The sequence below is a fragment of the Sus scrofa genome, chromosome 5, assembly GCF_054392235.1.
Source record: "Sus scrofa isolate SSC_HxYL_T2T_F1_AM1 chromosome 5, Sscrofa_HxYL_maternal_Yorkshire_Landrace_v2.0, whole genome shotgun sequence".
NCBI classification, from domain to species: Eukaryota; Metazoa; Chordata; class Mammalia; order Artiodactyla; family Suidae; genus Sus; species Sus scrofa.
The window spans coordinates 53,845,519-53,866,969 of NC_139387.1; the positions used below are offsets into that span (position 1 = coordinate 53,845,519).

Below are 21,451 nucleotides of genomic sequence, written 5' to 3' on the forward strand. Positions count from 1 at the left end.
TTTTTCCTCCTCAGTCTGTGCCATCTGAAAATTTGATAAACACATTTCCAGCATTTTATTCCTGGTCATTGTAATGTAAAAGATGCCTCCCCAGATCTGCTCCACCAACTCATCTCACGCTCATGGAGCTTCCATTTTTTTAAAAAATATTTTTTAAATTGAAATATAGTTGATATAGTTCCTGTTGTGGTGCCGTGGGAAGGAATCCAACTACTGTCCATGAGGGTGAGGGTTGATCCCTGGCCTCGCTCAGTGGGTGGGGGATCTGGAATTGCCATGAGCTGTGGTGTAGGTAACAGATACAGCTCAGATCCCATGTTGCTGTGGCTGTGGCGTAGGCTGGCAGCTGCAGCTCCAACTCCTGGCCTGGGAACTTCCATATGCCACTGGTGAGGCCCTAAACAAACAAACAAACAAAAACCCCCAGAAATATAGTTCATTTACAACATTGTGTTAATTTCTATTGTACAGTAAAGTTATACTGTGTATACATTGTTTTTTTATATTCTGTTTCCATTATGGTTTATCACAGGCAATTGAATAGAGTTCCCTGTGCTATACCGTAGGATCTTGTTTATCCATTCTATATATAATAGTTTACATCTGCTAACCCCAAACTCCCACTCCATCCCTCTTCTACCTCCATTCCCCATTGGCAACCACAAGTTTGTTCACTATGTCTGTGAGTCTGTTTCTATTTCATAGATAAGTTCACTTGTGTTGTATTTTAGATTCCACATATAAGTGATATCATATGGTATTTGTCTTTCTCTTTTTGACATACTACTTCACTTAGTATGATAATCTCTAGGCCATCCATGTTGTTGAAAATGGCACTATTTCATTCTTTTTTATGGCTGAGTTTTATATATATATATATCTTTATCTATTTGTCTGTCAGTGGACATTTAGGTTGCTTCCATGTCTTGACTTTTGTGAATTGTGCTGCTGTGAACATAGGGGTGCCTGCATTTTTTTGAATTATATATATATTTTTGGCCACACCTGCAGCTTGTGGAAGTTCCTGGGCCAGGGATCGAACTCCTGCCACAGCAGTGACAATGATGGCTCCTTAACCTGCTGTGCCACAAGGCAACTCTAGTGAATTATATTTTGGATAGAGTTTTCAGTTTTCAACTGAGAACCAAGATCTTAGTGTGTTCCCTTCTCAGGTGTTTACCTTTTAATAGGAGACAAAAAAGACTAAAATTTTTAGAGGAGAAAGAATAGAAGTCGAATGATCATTTCTCAGGTAACTTGGCAGGAGTTTCCTCTGCACATTGTAGTATTCTTCCTATACTAGATAATTGGTGCTGAAGGTAGAGTTCCATGCAAATATGTTAACTCACGAAAGCTACCATCTGATAGATAGGTGCTGTAGAAAATATAGAGGTCAACTAGAGTGAGGTGAAAAGGAGGGAGATATATTTAAAAGGGCATCTTCCTGTTTCATTATAATTGCCTATATGGAAATTTGATGGGGCAGTTGATAAAAGGATAGATTTTAACTCAAAATAAAAACTGAATTTCAAAAGTCATTATAGAGCAGAACAAAACATCCCCTTGGCTCTGTTTTTTCTCCTCTTGACCACAGGGTTCCTTTCTTCCTTCCCTCCCTCCTCCCTTCTTTCCTTCCTTCCTTCCTCATTTCTTCCATCCTTCCCTCCTTTCCAACATCTCTCTTCCCTTCCCCCTCTCCTCCTGTCTTTATATATATTATATATATATTATATATTATTATATATATAATAATATTATTTATTTAAAAATAAATAAACAAATATATATATATATTTGTTTATTTATTTTTAAATTCAGTTCCTTTCATCTTAACCTGTACACAGATACAGTCTTTTAGGATAAGGACCTTCAAACACAATTTTAATTGCAACTCTCAGTATGGAATACTGTATTTCACATTGTAATCCAGCATGTACTCACACACACACACACACACACACACACACACACACACCAGAAACAAGTTTCTTGGAAAGAGTACTTGCTATTGCAGTGTCCTCTCTTTCTCTTCTCATCCCTTCACTTTCTGTTCTATTCCATTCCATTCAAAAAGGGCAGATTGAAGCCAAATAAATTGACTTGAACTCTGGTTTGCAAAATTACAATTTTAAAAATACTGCTCTAAAGTTATTGTCCATTGACTTCTAAATTATCTATAGAGATAGATGCTTTGTGGTTGTAGTTATCAACAAAAAGCTAGTTTCACTTGGACATAAATCTATAAAAATATGATGATTGGGACTTCATGATCTTTTTTGTCTGATGGGCAAATATCTGCTCACAGGGGACCTAGCACAGCAAATTGCTTTTGTTTTGGTTCTCACATATGAGAATAGCAGTTAATTTAGTAGCTACGCAATGAACCACAAGCAGTTCTTCAATCCAAATACTACATAACTCCGTTGCATAACTATAACTTGGCATAAAATGTGTTCGACTTAAAAAAAATTTAGGCCAGGAGTAATTATTGCCATGTTAAAATTGGTTTAAAAAGCCTAGCACTATAAAGTTAATTTACCTGTCTGAAGAGTTTAGTTGTTCTGCTATTTGAAAGTTATTACTTTTCAAGTAGAGGCCTTGGGGCCATAAAATTCCCTGCCCAACAATTTCTAGTTTGCTGCTTTGTTACTTCTATTAGGTTATAGTTTCAGATGCTCAGAGAGTCTCTTTTTCATACCATTTTGGGTCCTCATAGAAGAAACTCAGCATTTCTGAGAGTATCAAGTCAGGGACAACTAGACTACCATGGTGTGTGTTTTAATTTCAGTGAATGTACCTAAGTGTATTTTTTTAGCATGTATCAGAAGTTTACTCTTTTTATGGCTGAATAATATTTTATGGTAAGTGTATATGAAGTTTTCTTTATCCATTCATCTCTTGATGGACTTTTGGATTATTTTACTTTTTGTCTATTGTGAATAATGTGGCTATGAGCATAAGTATAGTGTCTGTTTGAGTCCCTACTTCCAATTCTGTTGTATACTCTGAAGTGGAATTGCTAGATCCTGTGCTCATCTTCTGTTTAACCTATTGAGCAGTTGCCATACTTTTTTCCATGGTGACTGCACTGTTTTATATGCCTACCAGCAATGCACAAGGGTTTCCATTTCTCCACATTCGTGCCAACTCTTGTTATTTTTCATTTTCATTTTAATTTTTTAAATTAGGGCTGCACCCATGATATTTGGAAGTTCCCAAGCCAGGGGTCTAATCAGAGCTGCAGCTGCATGCCCTGTACCACAGCTCACAGCAGTGCTGGATCCTCAACCCACTGAGCAGGGCCAAGGATTAAACCCGCATCCTCATGGATACTAGTTGGGTTCGTCACCACTGAGCCCCAGCAAGAACTCCCCAACTGTTATTTTCTGCTCTTTTATAAAGTATAGCTGTTGTATTGGATATGAAGTAAATGTATTTTTTAAGTTTTAATTTCAGAAATGTAGGATGTCTTCTATTAAATTATGAAAATGGGCTTTGGAGAGAGACTGATCTGTATTAAGTCTAAAAACTAGTTTTGAGACTTTAAGTTAGATCTTTAAAATGTTCAGAGTTCCTCTTTCTTCATTTATCAAACTAATGCTTACCTCAGAAGTTTCTTAGAAGAATTAAATGAGGGAATGTGACAACCCCTGATATATAGAAGACACCATAGAAGTATCTTATATACTTATAAATAAAAACAAATAAATACATCAGATATGTTATATATAAAAGTTTTGTGTTTGTGTGTGCCTGTGTGTATACACACACACATTTATGTATGTGTAAACTGACGTCCATGTCTTTTCTTTCAAACCTCATGTTTGTGTAATAGGATTTGGAGACTTGCATTTTGCTTTGGAATCAGTATGCTTATTACACTTTTTTGATTATCAGTACTAATATGATACTTTGAGAATGGCAAAATTAGTTGAAAAATTATAATTATGATCTTCTGATTATGAATTCTACTAATGTCTAGTGTTCATGGTTCGTTTAAAGCTAAAATGTATACATTGACAGGAATGAAAATGAGCACTGATGGATCTAAATTTTATTTTGAAGATCAAATGATCCTTATGATCAATATGTAGTACTCTTTAGAATTTATGAAGTGCTTCATGGCAGTAAACCATAATGAGCAAACCAAGTGTGGTATTACTACCCCTGCCTCCAAGGGGCCAGACAGTCACATGTCAGGGCTTTCAAGCATCCTATGTGCGGTTGAACGTGTTCATATTTATAATTTATTTTAATCTAGAGATTATATCATGAATGACCAAGGCAATTCACTCTCTAAATTTTTGCTTTTTTATCTCAGAGAAAGGAAAGGTCAGATTTTATCTGGGGCCCTTTCGAGTTCTAACATTTTCGTAGTCTACAAGCCTGTAATTACAAAAGGCCATTTCTCTCCCTCTTCAGTAGTAAAATAGCTGACTTTTGCCTAGAGGATGTTATCCTGCAAAGTTCATGGTTGCCCATCTACGTGTTGTGATACATTTTAACATTTGCTAACACCTGCAATAAATTTTCTTTGGCCTTTGTAACATTCTAGAGGGCACTTTCCCACTTAGATACCCTCTCTATGCTTGTCTTTGACTATGATCAAAGGGGTCAGTGTTTGGTTTGAAATTTCCACCCATAAACAAAACACTCTCCTTTTAAAAACACACCCTAGTCACAAAGAGTTCTCTATACACACTGTATTTCTGGATGTGTTTTGTAGAGAAACTGAAAAACCAAAAGAGAGCTAGAGTTCTGTTTTCGGCAAATGAATGGTACCTCTCCCCTGACCAACTCTGAATTCTAATTGCTAGTGTCCAGTGGCCTCTTGTCTGCCTGTCCCTTACCCTGGGGAGAGTTTTGTTACCATTTTCCATTTTATCACTGGGAAGGTCCTATTGTCTTCATAGAACTCTGCTCCATCCTGTTTATATTAAAAAGAGAAGAAGAAAAGCGCCAGATGCCCCCCCCCCCCCACCTTTCTTTATGTGGAGAGATAATAGAGCTTTTGGCAACCACGTTCCCTGTAAGCCGTATGACGTAATTTTACAAGCTACCGTGAAAGAGCCATTTGTTGGGTGCCTGCTTTGTGACAGGCATTTGCTGATGGTTTAATACTGTCTTGCCTCATTTAAATCTTACAACATCTTGTGGAGGGAGGAGAAATGAAACAGAAAGCCCCCCCCCCCACAATTTCCCAAGGAAATTGCTAGCTACTATATAACTTGAACTTTATAGTTATCTTAGCCCTGGATGGAGCCCTAGAGACAGTTTCTGGGGTGCAGAAACTGCCTTAGATACAACTATTTTCAGAAGTGCTTGTAATATGTACAAGGTAAAACATTTCAAGACGATTTAGTTGGGTGGAGGTTTAGACTGGTTCCCTTCCAGACTTAACAGGGAGTCATGTGGGAAGGTTCGCTCCTTGATTTCCAGTGTTACATGCCATGGATTATGTGCGGCATACCATTTGAGAGGCTTTCATGTTTCTTTCCTCCTCTAGCATTTATTCACAAGTTAAAGATGCCACCAGACTTTTCAGTGAAACCTTCTGGGGGGCTTGATTTCCTGCCACGATTGTTAAAAAACTGTCCTAACACATTGTTTTCATAATATTGCCTGACTGAACATAGCCTGTTCTGTCAAATTTCTAACATTTCCCAAACTTCTATAATTTTGCTAACTCACTGGCCTCAGGTCTTAAGGTTAAGTTTTTTGTTTTGTTTTGTTTTGTTTTTTAATTAACTTGGAGCTCCCTTGTGGTGCAGCAGGTTAAGGGTCCTGCACTGTCACTGCAGCGGCTCAGGTCACACGGCTGTGGCGCAGGTTTAATCCCAGGCCTGGGAACTTCCACATCCGTGGGTGCAGTCAAAAAATTTTTTTTAACTCAGATTATTTCCTTCTATTTGTACTTTTGGTGTTTGCTGTATGAAGCAAACCTTTTTTTTTTTTTAAATTCTTTGAGTCTTAAAATGCTAAAGAGATTGTTGTTACCTAGTTTATGAACAACACTGAGTAGGTTTCACCTTTTTTTCCCAGCAGTATATACATCTCTAATTTTAGAATGAGCAGACCAAGGGATTCTAGTGAGCTTGTTCTAGAAGCAGGGTGAGAAAGGCTGTGATAGTGGCTGGCTCTGAATTGGCTGGATTTCTGCATACCAAGAAACATGGGCTTTTTGGAAGTTCCTGTTGTGGTTCAGTGGTAACGAGCCCGACTAGTATCCATAAGGATGCAGGTTCGATCCTTGGCATTGCTCACTGGGTTAAGGATCCAGCATTGCCATAAGCTGTGGTGTAGGTCACAGATGTGGCTCAGATCCCAAGTTGTTGTGGCTGTGGTGTAGACCAGCAGCTACAGCTTGGATTTGATCCCTAGTCCGGGAACTTCCGTATGCCACAGGTGTGGCCTTAAAAAGCAAAAAAAAAAAAAAGCAAAAAAGAAAAAAGAAACATGGACTTTTTGTCAAAGGCTGTACCCATGGTGATGCTCGTGATTGCTTCTGCATATTTTAAATGTGTTAAAAGGTAATGGGGATTGCATCCTCTGCTACCTGCCATGCTCTTTCAGGGAATTCCAGAACTGTATAAAAAAACACATTGTGGCCTCTTAAACTACAAAGGCGAACATCTTGCCATGAACTTGGGCACATTTGGGTTATGTTTGGATTTAATCGGAAAACTCTCCTTTTGATGCTTCTTACCGAGAGCTCTAAATGTTTAGTCACCTCTTGATCTTCGTGAAACTATTGCTGAATGAATGAAGCAATATTAATAATGATACCTTACATTTAACACTTATAATAGGGCTTTAAAGTTCACAGGGTAGTTTTACAGATTGTCTTTTTTGCACATCTCAGCCGCCCTATGAATTAGGCGTGGCAGGTCTTACTAATGCCTTTATTTAGAATCAGACAAAATATGTGACTAGCCCAAGACCGGTAGGTTTTTGAAAATGTTTTGCAAAGGAGGCAGAGAGAATTAAACACACACACACACACACACACACACCATTATCAACACTACAAGCATTTTTATTGACTTTTACATGCCCTGGGTTCCCTCCCATCAACCAAAATAGACCTGTGATATTAGTTCCCATGCAAACAGACCGGTTATTTACAAAATAAGATGCCTCCTGGAGGAGATTGCTGAGGGGAACCATGCAACTGAGGCCCTGAAAATGGAAAGTGCTTTTGAAATCTGAGGCTTAGTGTCTCTGAGGGAGTGGGTGGAGGCCTGCTTGGCTGTCCTCCCTCTCTCTTCCCATCCCACATGAACAGATAAGATTAAGCCTGTTGGTTCTGCTGATTTCCTTTTACATCTACAGCTGCCCTCAAACTCCCTTGCATGCCCCAAAGCAGAGATTTCCTGACTCTCATTATGCTGGCAGTGGGCTTTTGTGTTGGGCATCTTGCTGTGTTCTCACCACCCTCATACGCTCCAAGAGCTGAAAACCCTGTAAGAGCAGGGCATTTCCCATGGGATAAAGGGCATACTCCTTACCAAGAATGTGCCCCTCTGCAGACCAGCTTCTTGGACTTCATGTCAAAGCCTGGGCTCGAGTTTTCCTTCTCTGGGCATCCTTCTCTGCCCTTGTACTGGCCATGGGCTCTTTGAGAACTCCCTTCCTCTCTGAGCATTTGAACCCTTTTGCCGAAGTGCTGAATTTCCTCTTGGGGGTGAGGGGACACATCCCATGCAGTGGTTTGATGTGGAATCTCAAATCCCAGATCAAGGATTGAACACAGGCAGTGGTGAAAGTCCAGGTCCTGACCACTAGACCACCAGGGAACTCCCAGTGTGCTGAATTAATATTGGTTCTTGACTTGTGTCTTCTTTGGGGAAACTTTTCTGGCCTCCCCTGAAGAAGCTGATCATACGCATCTTTGAGCCCCCAGCACCTTCTCCACAGCTCTGTTGTGAAACATTGGCACACAGCAGATGCCCATTTTGCCCACTATATGGAGGGCTTTCTGAGGACAGGATCCGAGTCTTAGCACCCAGAGGCAATCTAACCAGAAAACTCTAGTTGGCTGGTTGTTTGGCTTCACTTCCCAATCACTTTAGTTGGGATGATGAGGCCCATGACACCCGGTTTCTTTGCTAGCTACCCAAGGATACCACTCACTAGGAGTGCTCCTGGGATGGTCTAGAATTTCGGGAAAATATTGTCTTTGTCCAAGACCATTTTCTAATGAACTTAAGTAATGGAATTTGAAGTAATGGAGCACACATTTTTTCCCCCTCTCTTTTCATAGATAAATGAAGTCAGAAGTAGAGACTGCAGATTATAGAGTTTGGTTCTACTTGAATATGGACTTGGGTTTTTGCTGAACTATACAATGTAGAGGATGTCCACTTGCCTAATATAAGACAGTCAAAATAGTCTGCTGAATTAAACTGGGAGTGCTGTTTTGGAGATATCTGTGAACAAACTCCATATGTGTACTTGAAAAAAAGTGTTTATTCTCTTTGTAGATACTAATATATAGGACATATTTTCTAGGACTTATTAAATATGTTGCCAAGGAAAACAGTTTTCAGGTCTAGTTATAAGGCTTTCTAGTTATAAGGCTTTTGCCAAGTGATGGTTCCTGTATCATATTGCAGTTACGACCCTCTCCCAACATACTTTCAGCAGTTAGAAGGTGTCTCTTTTCTGCTACTTATAAAATATTTATTCATCCACATCAATAACTTTTATTTATTTATTTAAAAAAAATTTTTTTAAGGCTGCATCTGCAGCATATGGAAGTTCCCAGGCTAGGGGTTGAATCAGAGCTGTAGCTGCCAGCCTACACCACAGCCATAGCAACGTGGGATCTGAGCCACATCTGTGACCTACGCCACAGCTCGCGGCAATGCCAGGTCCTTAACCCCCTGAGCAAGGTCAGGGATCAAAACCGCATCCTCACGGGTACCAGTTGGGTTCGTAACCTGCTGAGACACAATGCGAACTCCCACATCAATAACTTTTAGACTGGAAGTTAATAATGTTTTCTAGAGCTCCATATGTGTAGGCAGGAGGCAATCAACAGAATTTGTGTTTGTGATTACAAGCTAAAGGGAAAAAAGTCATTATTTAATTTTAAGAAGTCCTTACAAAAATTTAGTCATATTTCTTGATCATGTGTGTCATTAGAGGCGTAAGTAAGTGAGATTTGAAAACAAATCAAGTCTCATTTAGTTTTATGATTACTTTTAAGGAGAATAAGAGAGTGAGCCTGTATATAATGTAGTCAAGAATGTAGCTAAAATGGAGATTTGAGTTGAATGAATTTTATTTTGTGAAACATATTTTAAAAATGCAAAAGATTATAATATTAACACATCAAAACAAGATAAATTTGTTATATAGAATTATTATTTTTTGTGAGAAAAATGAAAATAATATTTGAATCCTTTATGTCAATACTTCTTTGTTAATAGAATTTTGGGAATTGACCTTTATTCTAGATTGTAGTCTTTTCCACAAAGTATAAAATCATTACCATATGCAAGCATTGTTTAGATAGACTTCCATTTTCCTTATTACACAGAAGAAATATATTTTGCTTTTTGACTTAAGAGATATCACTAATTATATTATCCCACTATGATTTCCTAACTTGATATTAGCGGTAGATTTAGGACTAAAATCTTGGTTTAGTTTTTTGTTGTTTTATTTTGTTTTTCCCTTATAACACCCTGGGTCTCCTATTTCCACACCATATTCACCCCAGGAATGTGGAAACTTGGGTAATGGGTGGATGAAATGGGTTACTGTGATTGTTTCCACTGCTTGCATCACTTTGGCTGTCAAAGATACCTATTGTGAATAAGTAATTAATTGTGCAGGGTCAGATAAGGCAGTGACAGACACTAATCTCATTCAATTGATTTTCTAAGACCAGGTACCTCATTATGATTAAGAAGTGCTTTAAAAGGAATACATTGGTTTGATTTCTTTATAAATTACACTAGCTATTGTTTCCTTTGAAAACCCTATACTAATAAACAAGGTGGTATTTTAACAGGCTAAATAATCATTTGAAAAGGATGTTATGGGGGGGGATTTAAGAGTTGATTGGGGTATGGACTAGATGATGTTTAAATGTTATTTATACTCAGGGATTCCAAGATCCCAAAGCTAGGCTATAAGGGAAATCTAAGAAATGCTGGTCTCCCTAGTTACAGTGTTTTCATTTGTTGGTTTGTCATAGACTGCCTCTTTAAGGTGTGCCCTATGAACCGATATTCTGCACAGAAACAATATTGGAAAGCCAAGCAAGCTAAACAAGGGAACCACACAGAGACAGCCTTGCTGAAGAAATTACAGGTAAGGGCCAGCCTTCCATCTGTCCGGCTTAGACTAGAACAAGTACAGCAATAACAAAAGATTTATTTCGTAGCTTAGTGATTTCATTTGATACACTGAGATTCAGAATAGATGTGGCAGCACATTGCAAGTCAAAGGATTTTTAAGTTATAGGGTGTGAATACTGATTTCCTGGTGTGTAGATAATACATTTCTGCTCTTTATCAGGACGTGTCAGACTAATTCAAATATTCACATCACACTAAAAACCAATATGAAATCTCTGTAGGAATATCACATCCAGTTATGTTTTACTTGGCATGGGCCCTAATTTTTTTGAAAGACTATTGGAAAAAAATTAAGTCTATTGTTTCTGATTTGGCCTGAGTATCAACTTCATAGAACTTAATTTGTGTCATTGAAATTCCTGTTACTCTAAGAATGGAAACGGTATTTTCAGGCTTTTGAAAATTACCTACTATATTTGGTTTCTCTAGCAATATTCTCTCTGAAAGTAACATTAGAGGACCAACGTGCCTAGTGCTTTCTGAAATTTCCAACATAAAAGTATCCCAAAATATTTTTGGCTACATTTCAGCCTTAAACTGAGAGGATTATCACATGTTATAATCACATATTTAATTATTGTCTCTCTTTCCTGAAGCACCAAGAGTAAAGCAACCAGCCTATTTTAGTCGTGGTTGTCTTTGTTCCTAAAATAAACCTCATTTCTTTGTCAATTATTGTGCTCTGTTTACTATGCTTCCACACTAAATATTTGATAATCATTTTACAGCATGCTGCAGAACTGGAACAAAAACAAAATGAGTCAGAGAATAAGAAACTGTTGGGAGAAATTGTGAAATACAGTAATGTTATACAAGTAAGTGTCTATTTACTTTCTCCTAAAAGAGGTGAATATTTTATGGATAATTTACTTTTGGTAGGAATGCCAAACTGCATTAAAATTTGAGGACGTCATCATTTGTTCTTTGGTGGGAAATTATATAGACAGTGTGAGATTTTCAGTTAATATTCAGCACACCATTCTGTATAAATATATCTGGTGAATATACATAAAGAAGCCTGTCTAGATGTATGCACAGATTATTAAATCAGAAGGAAGACGATGGGGAAGACCTGTAATAAAATAGTCCTTTAGAAACAATGAGACTAACAGGTGATGTATGAGGCTTTATCCTTTCATTTTGTAGGAAGTTTTCAAATTATCCTTTTATTTTTTATTTTTTTGCTATTATTAAAATATATTTGATTTACAATGTTTCGTCAAGTTCTGTTGTACAACAAAGTGACCCAATCGCACACATTTCCCTGTGCTGTAAAGTAGATCCCATTGCCCATCCATTCCAAATATAGCAGTTTGCATCCAAAAATCAAATTGTCCTTTTAGATGGGAATTGTCCTTGAGTTGTTATTAAATCTATTTCAGTTAGGCACTCTGATTTGTCTCAGCTACATCCCCATCTGGTGCTCCTCCTAGATCTCTTAGTTTTGTACTTGGATGGTTAATATGTGTCTCACCTTGTACCAAAAAGAATGTAAGGCATTTTCAAAAATACATTCCACATAAAAAGATAAAATAGAAAAAAATAAAGCAACTGGATCAAAGGGAAGATAATGAATATGAATAAAGTGAAGTCCAGGGCCAGGTGTGTTTATAAAATCTGTGTTGTAAGGGCAGGTAGACTTTGATTAGAAGCCTTACGGTTGCCCACTTAGCTAGAAGGGCATCAAATATTGCAGCCTTCACATAAAAGCACTGTACATAGAACTGAAGTGAGAAGTCTAGAAGCCCAAACATTCCCAGGAAGAAGACCAGAAAACTGTCTCTCCAATGAGCTTTCATAAAGAGGACACTGTTTAAGATAGTAAACAATGGTCCTAACAACTTCCTTAACCATAAGTACTACAAAGAGGTGTTTCATAGAGCTGTTTTGAAAAATAACATCCTCTGATGTTTTGTTATTGGCCAATGGCAAAATGCCAGAGTACAGGACCGTCAGAGCAGGTCTCTGATGGGACGAGGGAGCCTGGGTCTGTGGCTCCCTAGACAACTGAGTTCATCCAGTAATGGGTTATATCCAGTGGCTGCATGTCCCTTGGGTGGTCCCCCATAACTTGAGTTTCTCTTAACCAAGTTTGGGTTAATATTAAGCACCAGCCATTGGAGCTCATGTTCTTGTCAAGAACCTGACTTGCAAATGTTGGCGTGGTGAGTTAGGGGCTGAGCCAAATGCTGTAGCAGGGTGGATTCCGAAAAGAGTGCTGTTGGCCTAGCAGGGTTTTCACTGGTTTCTGAGATAATTTCCTTCTGATATTGTGGATAGTAGAATGACCATTCTTTCTTGAAATGATTGTAGTAATAGACGGGAAGGTTATTTGTTTTAGTTTTCTGACTCAGTAGAATAATATCTTGGAAAGGTTTTGCCCATGGAGTCCAAATAACCTGAGCAGAGCTGCTTTTGCCCTCGTCTGAGAAGGGGCGGGATGGGCGTCTCCTCGTGGAAGTGGCAGAGTTTGTTTAGCATGGGAGCCTGCCTCCTCCCAGGACGAGGGCTGTCTGTGGGCAGGGGTGGTTAATAATACTAAATGGGTTGGTGCATTCTTCCAGTTCCTTGGTTATTCTTTAGTATATTCTCTTTGTGCGGCTGGGCAGGAATTGAGAAAGAATGTGGGTTGGGGGGTGAGGGGACCTCCAGGTCTCCTTTGGGAAGCCTGGGTTTATCCTGTTATTTTTCCATAGATGAAAGTCATTCAGAGACCTGGTTTGTTTTTCTCATGTGCTCACTTCATTATGAAACAGAATTGGGGGTGGAGGTGAGGAGGAATCCAAAGAGTGTCAGCTTGGAATGGTGGTGAGTGTGGAGTTGGCAAGGAGTTTCTTTGTTTCATCTCTAACCCGAGCTGTGAGCTGTGTTACGTGGGCACATGATATAAATGTAAACATATACATGTGATTAACAGAGGAGATCAAAGAACAAAGGTGGTAATCCATATCCTTCTCCTACAGCTACTGCATATAAAAAGCAACAAGTATCTGACTGTCAACAAGAGATTACCCGCTTTACTGGAGAAGAATGCCATGCGTGTGTCCTTGGATGCTGCAGGAAATGAAGGGTCTTGGTTTTATATTCATCCCTTCTGGAAGCTGAGAAGTGAGGGTGACAATGTATGTAAATACAAGATGAAGAGAAAAGCAATGCATTCTTTTTTTTTCATTTTTTTAAATTTTTATTAGAGTATAGTTGATTTACAGGGTTGTGTCAATTTCTGCTGTATAGCAGAGTGACCCAGTCATACATTTATATACATTCATGCATTCTTAAATACAAGAGTTCTTAATCATAGAGAATCCAGAAAGTACAAAGAGAGGAAATACAGTTTTCAATTTTCAATACCTGTTTTATATGTTAATTTCCTTAATAGGTAGCATTTATTTAGAGCACAAGTTACAGTCTGGAATCATAAAAAGACAAAGATCAGACAATTGAAAATCACCTTGCAGCCAAAAGGAATTTCAGTAAAGTTAATGTTGGCTGATTATTATTATTATTATTATTTTTTTTTTAAGGGAAAGGCAGAGTTTGCTTCTCTGTCTAATCAGGAGGGAGCATGGCTATAAGGGAAAAGAGCAGTGTTTAGAAGGTGTCTCCCCTTTTGAATGAATAGAGTAGCACAGTGAATCATGACAATATTTCATTTACTGTCTCTGTGGCCAGTTACAGTGTAATGCATGGGGAGCTATAGATTGGCAGTAGCTCATTGTTGACAGCATTTAAATATGCTGTACAATATGATCATGGTGTATTGTGAAATTTAGTAGTTGCTAAAATATTTTTCTGCTACTTCATAGAGTAGAGAAAATAAAAATTACATGGAATGATTCAGTAGGATCCATAGTTAGATATTTTTGTGTGTAGCAAATGAAGTAGCAGGTGACAGTCTCTGGCATATGGGAGGTGCTTAATAAATTCTGATTGACACCAAATACTGAATAACTTTCATAAATCAAATGCTTTACAAATACTGGGTCAGGTTATCAAGAAAAATAGTTGAGATTTTGAAAAATTAGCATTAAAAATTCAAAGCAATATAAAAGTGTGATTATTCTGACAGTTTTCTCAATCCATACAGTGATGACATTTTAAAATGTATTGGGTGTTTCTTGTCTTCGTAATGTCTTCTGTTGTAGTGAATTTATTTCTCCAGTGAATTTTGAAGTCCAAATTCAGTTCCACAGGATGCAAGCTTCATGGTTTAAATTGGTTAATAGATTATCTGATGATATCCTCCTTAGGTAAGGTTTGGGAGCAGCATGGCATGCAGGAATGTAATGCACTTTAAATCCTGTGTCTGATTCCTTAAAAATAAGTTTGACTTTTTTTTTTTCTTTTGGCATCAAGTGATGTATGCTGTGAGCATGACATACATTTTAATTTCAGTTGGTAGTTAATTACAATCAACTCTCAGTTATTCAAGGGCTGATTTATGCGGTTTATGAACAACCTGTGTCTTCAGATGCCCTATTTTGTAATGCTTATTTCCTTTTCCAGCACCCCTCTGAGCAGTGTCCCTGTTTGTAGGTGGCCTGTGAAAATTAAACATCAAAACAAATAAAACCTGAACTCGAGCTCTGAAGGGATGCAATGAAATGATGGGATAAATCGAGGCTTAAGATTACTGTGGATTTTAATAATTCGTTCTGTTTTTTTCATTCTGTCTATTCTTTCCCTGCTCCCAAGTGCCTTTACAGGGTCAAGGAGAGTTGAATGTAATGAACTATTTTCAAATAATTAGTTGTACTGGGTTTTGGGGGTGGGTGCCTGTGAAGGGGAAAAAAACCTACCACCCAAACACTCCATCTTGGTTAAAACAGACATGTAATTGTTAAGTGCAATATAGAAGCCCTCCTTATAGAGATGTGCTCTGTAAAGCATGGCTCAAACAACCTTACACATGGCTTTTTGCTCAAATAGTGCACTGTTTTTGCTTGCCACTATGTAGCTTTTGTGTGTGATTAAGGCTGCTTTGAAAGGAAAGGCACATCCATAGCCCTATATTTGCCACATAAGTAATTGTATTGTAACGCTCATCTTCTTTCCTAGGAAGAGGTAGCATTTTTCCAAAATACAAGTCTGCCGTGTTTTCCTGAAGGCCATTGGAAAGGCTATCATGTCATAACAAGGAGTTTAATTGCTATTGATTTTCTTTAGAAGCATATTAAACTAAAGGGGGGAAATCACAAGGTTTAAAGGATTTTCAAGTTTCTTACTGTTTAGCAGTTAGTGAAGTTGGTGATTTAGGTTGTAAGTATCCACAAGATGTTCAGTGACTGGAATCAAATGTAAGAATGAGGCTGATGATAGTTTGGGGAGAAAAATGCTTATATCCTCAAAAATCAATGGTTTCTACTATTTGAGGACACCTTTGGCATATATCTTATAGAATTGTGGGGTGGTTTGGGGGAAAATAGATTCATGGACCCCTTAACTTTCAGCTGTATAGAAGTCCTTGCTAGTTGTTGCTCAGTTAGAAGGTCACAGCGGACAGCCTTGAGCAGAGTACATAAATATTTCATTTTCATTTATCATCCCACGATTGAGTAGTTAATTTTTCATTTTCAACTTTGATCCAAGAAGATCTTTACCTTGATGATAGATTTTAAAAGCGAGAAAAGGCCAGATATTCTTTCAATCAAGGAAAAAACCCTAAACCTTAGGGAAAGCGCCTTTTTAAATAGCAAGTCGATTTTGCTGTTTTGCGAAAGTAGACCTCTTGGAATTCTAGCAAAGATGGGCCTCGATCCCTGCTGTTTGATTTCTACTGCTGTGTTCACTTCACCAGTCCAGGCGCCACTTCAAAAGACTGGTAGCTGCCAGTGGCATTAATTTTCGGTAAAATCTCAGTGTGACTCTTATATAGCTGTTACATAGAATCAACAGAAGTGCATTTGGAATGGCAGTTTTTAAAAATGTTTGTGCACTAGGGTGAGTGTGATGTGGTAGAAAATGACTTCACCCTCAAGTTCTATATTGAATCTGTGGCTTCTCAGAAGGCATCTGACCCCATCAGTGGATCAGGCTCCAGGCCTATGCTCTTCTGAGAAGATTACCAAGCTCCATATTTACCAAGTTTTCTCAGTAGGTGTGGATTCTCTGAGAATACAGACTATTTCTTACATGCTTTAAAATTCTTCCTGTCACTTCCTACTGTGCTTTTTATATCTTATGATTAACGTCTTTGTCCATTTTGTTTGTAGGTTTTATTCATTGCGGGTAGCCAAAGAAACCATTATCAAGAACAAGACGTAGGACTGGAGATTAGTGGATTAATGTTAGATTCTCCTTATAAATACCATTTTATGAGTCCCTGGAGTTTGTGACATTTTGGCTATATGCTAGTCTCTTAAAATTATATAAGATTTTACGGGTGTTTTTTTTGAAGTAAAAGTAACACAAGGATTGACCCAAAGCTTACAAACAGCTATAGTAAAATAATAAGACTTAGAGCCATGAATATAGGTACAACCAAAAGTGTTCCTTTAATTGGAAGGATCTAGCTACAATATGTCATTATATATAGCAATTTATTGGCAAATATTTATATAGTACAGATAAGAATGACATAGTGAACCCAATGTAATTCTTTAAGAAGCTGGACGGCCAGGTGTAGCACTGGCAGAATGTGGTTTCAGGTCCCAGTGTTTATAGTATCAAAGACTACTCAGGCTTCTGCAAGATTCTGAGACTGGGAGCTGCCTTGGTGTCATGGTGCAATAACACATGTTTTTGTTTTTGAAGAGGATGTTGAAAATATGCCTGTGTTGACTTTTTTTGTCGTTGTTGTTTATAATTTAATTGTTCAAATTGGCTCAAAGATAGAAAACAATATAAAGATATATTAGGAAATGTCGCTCTCCTATCCTCTTTCCCATGTCCCCAATTTCTACTTTTCTCTTACACAGTTGACCCCTAGGACTCTTTCCTATGCATATGCTTCTGCTCCCTCTCCCTCTCCACCCCCACCAAATATAGACCAGCTCTGCCCCCTTATCTTCTCAACATGGTTTCCTGATGATTTTTTTATTCTTTATGTGGACATATAGAGAGCTTCTGTGATGGGTCTTTTTGAGTCAGAGCACCTGCCTGATAATGACTTGCAAAGCAGGATGGTGAATAGAGACCAGTCCTATAAATAATAGAAGCTGTTTCTGCAAACCAAAGAATACTCTTCTTTTGCTCAATTAGTGAGTTTGAGGCTTCTCTATCCCATTTGAATCTTCAAATAATAGTGCAGAGTACTATAGATAAATGTAGTATATACTTTATTAAAGTCTAATTTATATTGAAAATATGAAATTGTGTTTCTTAAAGTCTTGGTTTAGGTTCAGATCCATGGAGAAGACATTCTGTTATTTTTTTGTCTGAGTCCCAGTTTGCTTTTCAGTTCTCTATTAATCCATTCTAATATTTGGTTGATATAAAATATGCAAAGGAAAGTGCTGGTTTTCATTTCTGAGTTGAGCAATTCTGTGAAGGAAAGTGGAGGTACTAGAGTAATAGGTCTTCTAATGGAGCTGAACAACAAAAGTAACTTTAATAACTATTTAATAACTGTTCATTATTATCATTACTATCATTAAGAAAGCATAATTTCTTTTCCACACAATTTGAGTTATGAATAAAAATACTTGAAGTTCAAGCAGATATTGTTAATGATAGCATTAATAAAAAAAAATCAATGGAGATTTACTTCTTTAGAGCACTTTTCCTGTAACAAATTTTAATTTTTCTTTAAAAATGAGCACCAGGTTTAAGGGGCCACATTAGTGATGGATGTTTAAGATAAAAGTGAACCAGGTGCCCAAGGCCCAAATTATAATCGTACTCCTACAAGGTCATACCTAATTCTGCATTTCCTGACTCAGGGTAACATGAGAATGTTTAATACATTTCTAAGATTCTGGAGAAGATAAAAAATAATAGATTTGTGGAGTTCCCATGGTGGCTCATCAGGTTAAGAACCAACATAGTTTCCATGAGGATGCAGGTTTGATCCTCTGAGGCCTCGCTCAGTGGGTTAAGGATCCAGCATTGCTGCAAGCTGTAGTATAGGTCACAGATGTGGCTCAGATCCTATGTTGCTGTGGCTGGGGCATAGGCCTCCGCTGCAGCTCTGATTCGACCCCTAGTCTGGCAACTTCCATATGCTGCATGTGTGGCCCTAAAAAGAAAAAAGAAGATTTGTTTTTAATCCCAGAGATAATCCTAATGTATAAGATTTCCTATTTGCACTTGAAGCAGTTCTAATGATTAGGCAGATTGTTTTTTTGTGGCAAATGCATTTACTCTTTATATGTCCTGTATACATGGCATCAGGTCCTCTGTGGAGGGATATGGCCCTTTTTACTAACATTAAGAAAGCTCTAATTGAAATAGGAGACCAATAAGAAAAGGGTCTACACCAGCTTTATGAATCCAGACTGATAGTCATTGTGGGACATGATTATAGGATCATTCATCAGAAGTTATTTCATCTCAAAGAGAAAAAGGATTGAGCTAAAATTTGTATGGAGGAAAAATGGGCCAAATGTTAGGTCAATAACAAGGACTTCTGTGCAGTTATTTTTAGCTTTCGCTATAGCAGCAAAGACCTGTGCAGTGTCTCAGTTGCCACTTATTTCTGATCCTTAGATTGTTGTTGGAGACAAAGTTGTTTTGATGCCCGTGAATGCAGGACAGCCACTACATGCCAGCAACATAGAGCTTCTCGATAATCCAGGGTGCAAAGAGGTAAGTTTTGGAGGAAAGGAAATCACTTTGCAGGTTTTTTTCAGGAGAGAAAAAAAGTCCTTTTGTTTCTTTCATTAGTTTCATAAGTATAAGCCCAGTCATGCTAGTTAATATCCCTAAGACACATGTAAATTTTAGATGGCCCTTCCAAGGCATTTTTTAAAAATGATTTTTATTTTCTTCCATTATAGCTGGTTTACACTGTTCTGTCAATTTTCTACTGAACAGCAAGGTGACCCATTCACATATACATATATACATTCTATTCCTCACATTATCCTCCATCATGCTCCATCAAAAGTGACTAGGTATAGTTCCCAGTGCTATACAGCAGGATCTCATTGCTTATCCATTCCAAAGGCAATAGTTTGAACCTCAAATTCCAAGGTATTTGTATTGATGTACATACCCTGTTGTCCAAAGTTTTTTTCTCCTTCTACTAATTGAAGTAATAATTTCTGGTATAAAAAGGAATCTGAAGTCTGATAACTTACCATTTCTTTATTAATAGGTGAATGCTGTCAATTGCAACACTAGCTGGAAAATTACTTTATTCATGAAATACAGTTCCTATAGAGAGGACGTACTGAAAGGAGTAAGTATGTGCTACACAGAACACTTGCTGGAAGAATTGACAGTAGTTTTATTGATCTTCTAGATGCAAGACCTGTGTATTCACTGGTGTTTTAAGTTTAAAATGCAATGCTAAACCTTAATATGCACACTGAATTTTCCCTTCTATATTTGAAAATGTATAAATAATCATTGAAAGCCAAGGGTAAATGGAAGGGCCTAGAGTAGCAAAACCAGAAACCTACTTCTTATGTTTGTTGTCCAGACTTTGTTGGAAATGCAGTTTTCTTGACCTGTTTTCTAGGGTGATGTTGTCAGATTGTTTCATGCGGAACAAGAGAAGTTTTTGACTTGTGATGAATATGAGAAAAAACAGCACATTTTCCTTCGTACAACTTTGCGTCAATCAGCCACTTCTGCTACCAGTTCTAAAGCACTCTGGGAAATAGAGGTGAGTAGATATTTTTTGGCTTTTAATAAATACCTGTATCAAAAGATAAGGTCACTAGGCTGATTGTTTTATTTTTATAGGCATCATTTATTTTTTAATCTTTTATTTTACTTTACTTTTTATGGCTGCATCTGTGGCACATGGAAGTTGCCAGGACAGGGGTCAAATTGGAGCTACTCAGCTGCCAGCCTACACCACAGCAGTGCCAGATCCAAGCCTAATCTGTGACCTATGCCACAGCTTGCAACAATGCCAGATCCTTAACCCACTGAGCGAGGCCAAAGATCGAACCCGCATCCTCATGGACACTTATGTTGGGTTCTTAACCCACTGAGGCACAATGGGAGCTCCTAAACATCCTTTATGATGGATTCATAAAACAATAACTTTTTGAACCAACTTGTACCTCTTTACTGCTGTGACTAGTATGAAATGTTACTGCTTCCTTTACCCATCTTCTCAGGGGTATCTTTCATCTTTTCTTGTTTAATAAGGGCATATATATGATTTTGCTTTTTGGCTGCCTTGTGGCACATGGAGTACCTGAGCCAGGGATCAGATCCGAGCTGCAGTTGTGACCAATGACAATGCCGGATCTTTTAACCCACTATGCCCCGGGGCCAGGAATCAAACCTGTGGCCTGGTGCTGCAGCAATGCCACTGATCCTATTGTGCCACAGCAGGAACGCTTTTTTTTTTTTTTTTTTTTTTTTTGCCTTTTCTAGGGCAGCTTCCACGGCATATGGAAGTTCCCAGGATAGGGGTCTAATCGGAGCTGTAGCCACCGGCCTACACCAGAGCCACGGCAATGCAGGATCTGAGCCGCATCTGCAACCTACACCACAGCTCACAGCAACACCAGATCCTTAACCCACTGAGCAAGGGCAGGGATGGAACCTGCATCCTCATGGTTCCTAGTCAGATTAGTTAACCACTGCGCTGCGACGGGAACTCCTTGGGTTTTAAAATTCCATTTTGAAGTGTTGTCAGGACTGATCAGACCGAAGGCCTTGGCCTCAAATGGCATTGGGGTTAAGACGGAGCAGGAGGACCCACTGTAAGTGAGCATTCTCAAATGCGTATTCACCAAAAGGAATATTTGTGCCTCCTGGCGATGCCATTTCTATTGGAGTGAGGAGAATCATAGTTAAGAATTCATCCTTTGAGAGATATTTTCTTAAATATGCCACTAAGAGTAATTAAAAAAATGGAAGGTTTGGATTTTTTTTTTTTAAAGGAACTTTCTGTACAATGGAGGAGACAAGATATACATAATTAACTTCAAACAAGCCAACATCTCTCCATTCCATCT

At 38.1% G+C, this 21,451-nt stretch overlaps 1 protein-coding gene across 2 annotated transcripts in view; it reads left to right on the forward strand.

Annotated features, from left to right (window-relative positions):
* The window catches only part of ITPR2 (inositol 1,4,5-trisphosphate receptor type 2), a 529,852-nt gene that overhangs the window by 93,810 nt on the left and 414,591 nt on the right, over positions 1–21,451 (forward strand). The window contains exons 3-8 of one of the 2 annotated variants that reach the window (XM_021092919.2): positions 10,208–10,323; positions 11,099–11,185; positions 13,334–13,492; positions 19,017–19,115; positions 19,627–19,710; positions 19,993–20,139. In XM_021092919.2, the coding sequence (XP_020948578.2) occupies positions 10,208–10,323; positions 11,099–11,185; positions 13,334–13,492; positions 19,017–19,115; positions 19,627–19,710; positions 19,993–20,139 (692 nt within the window). Of the gene's footprint in view, positions 1–10,207; positions 10,324–11,098; positions 11,186–13,333; positions 13,493–14,515; positions 14,621–19,016; positions 19,116–19,626; positions 19,711–19,992; positions 20,140–21,451 lie in introns of those variants that run through there. The other variant, XM_084956514.1, reaches the window with a different exon arrangement.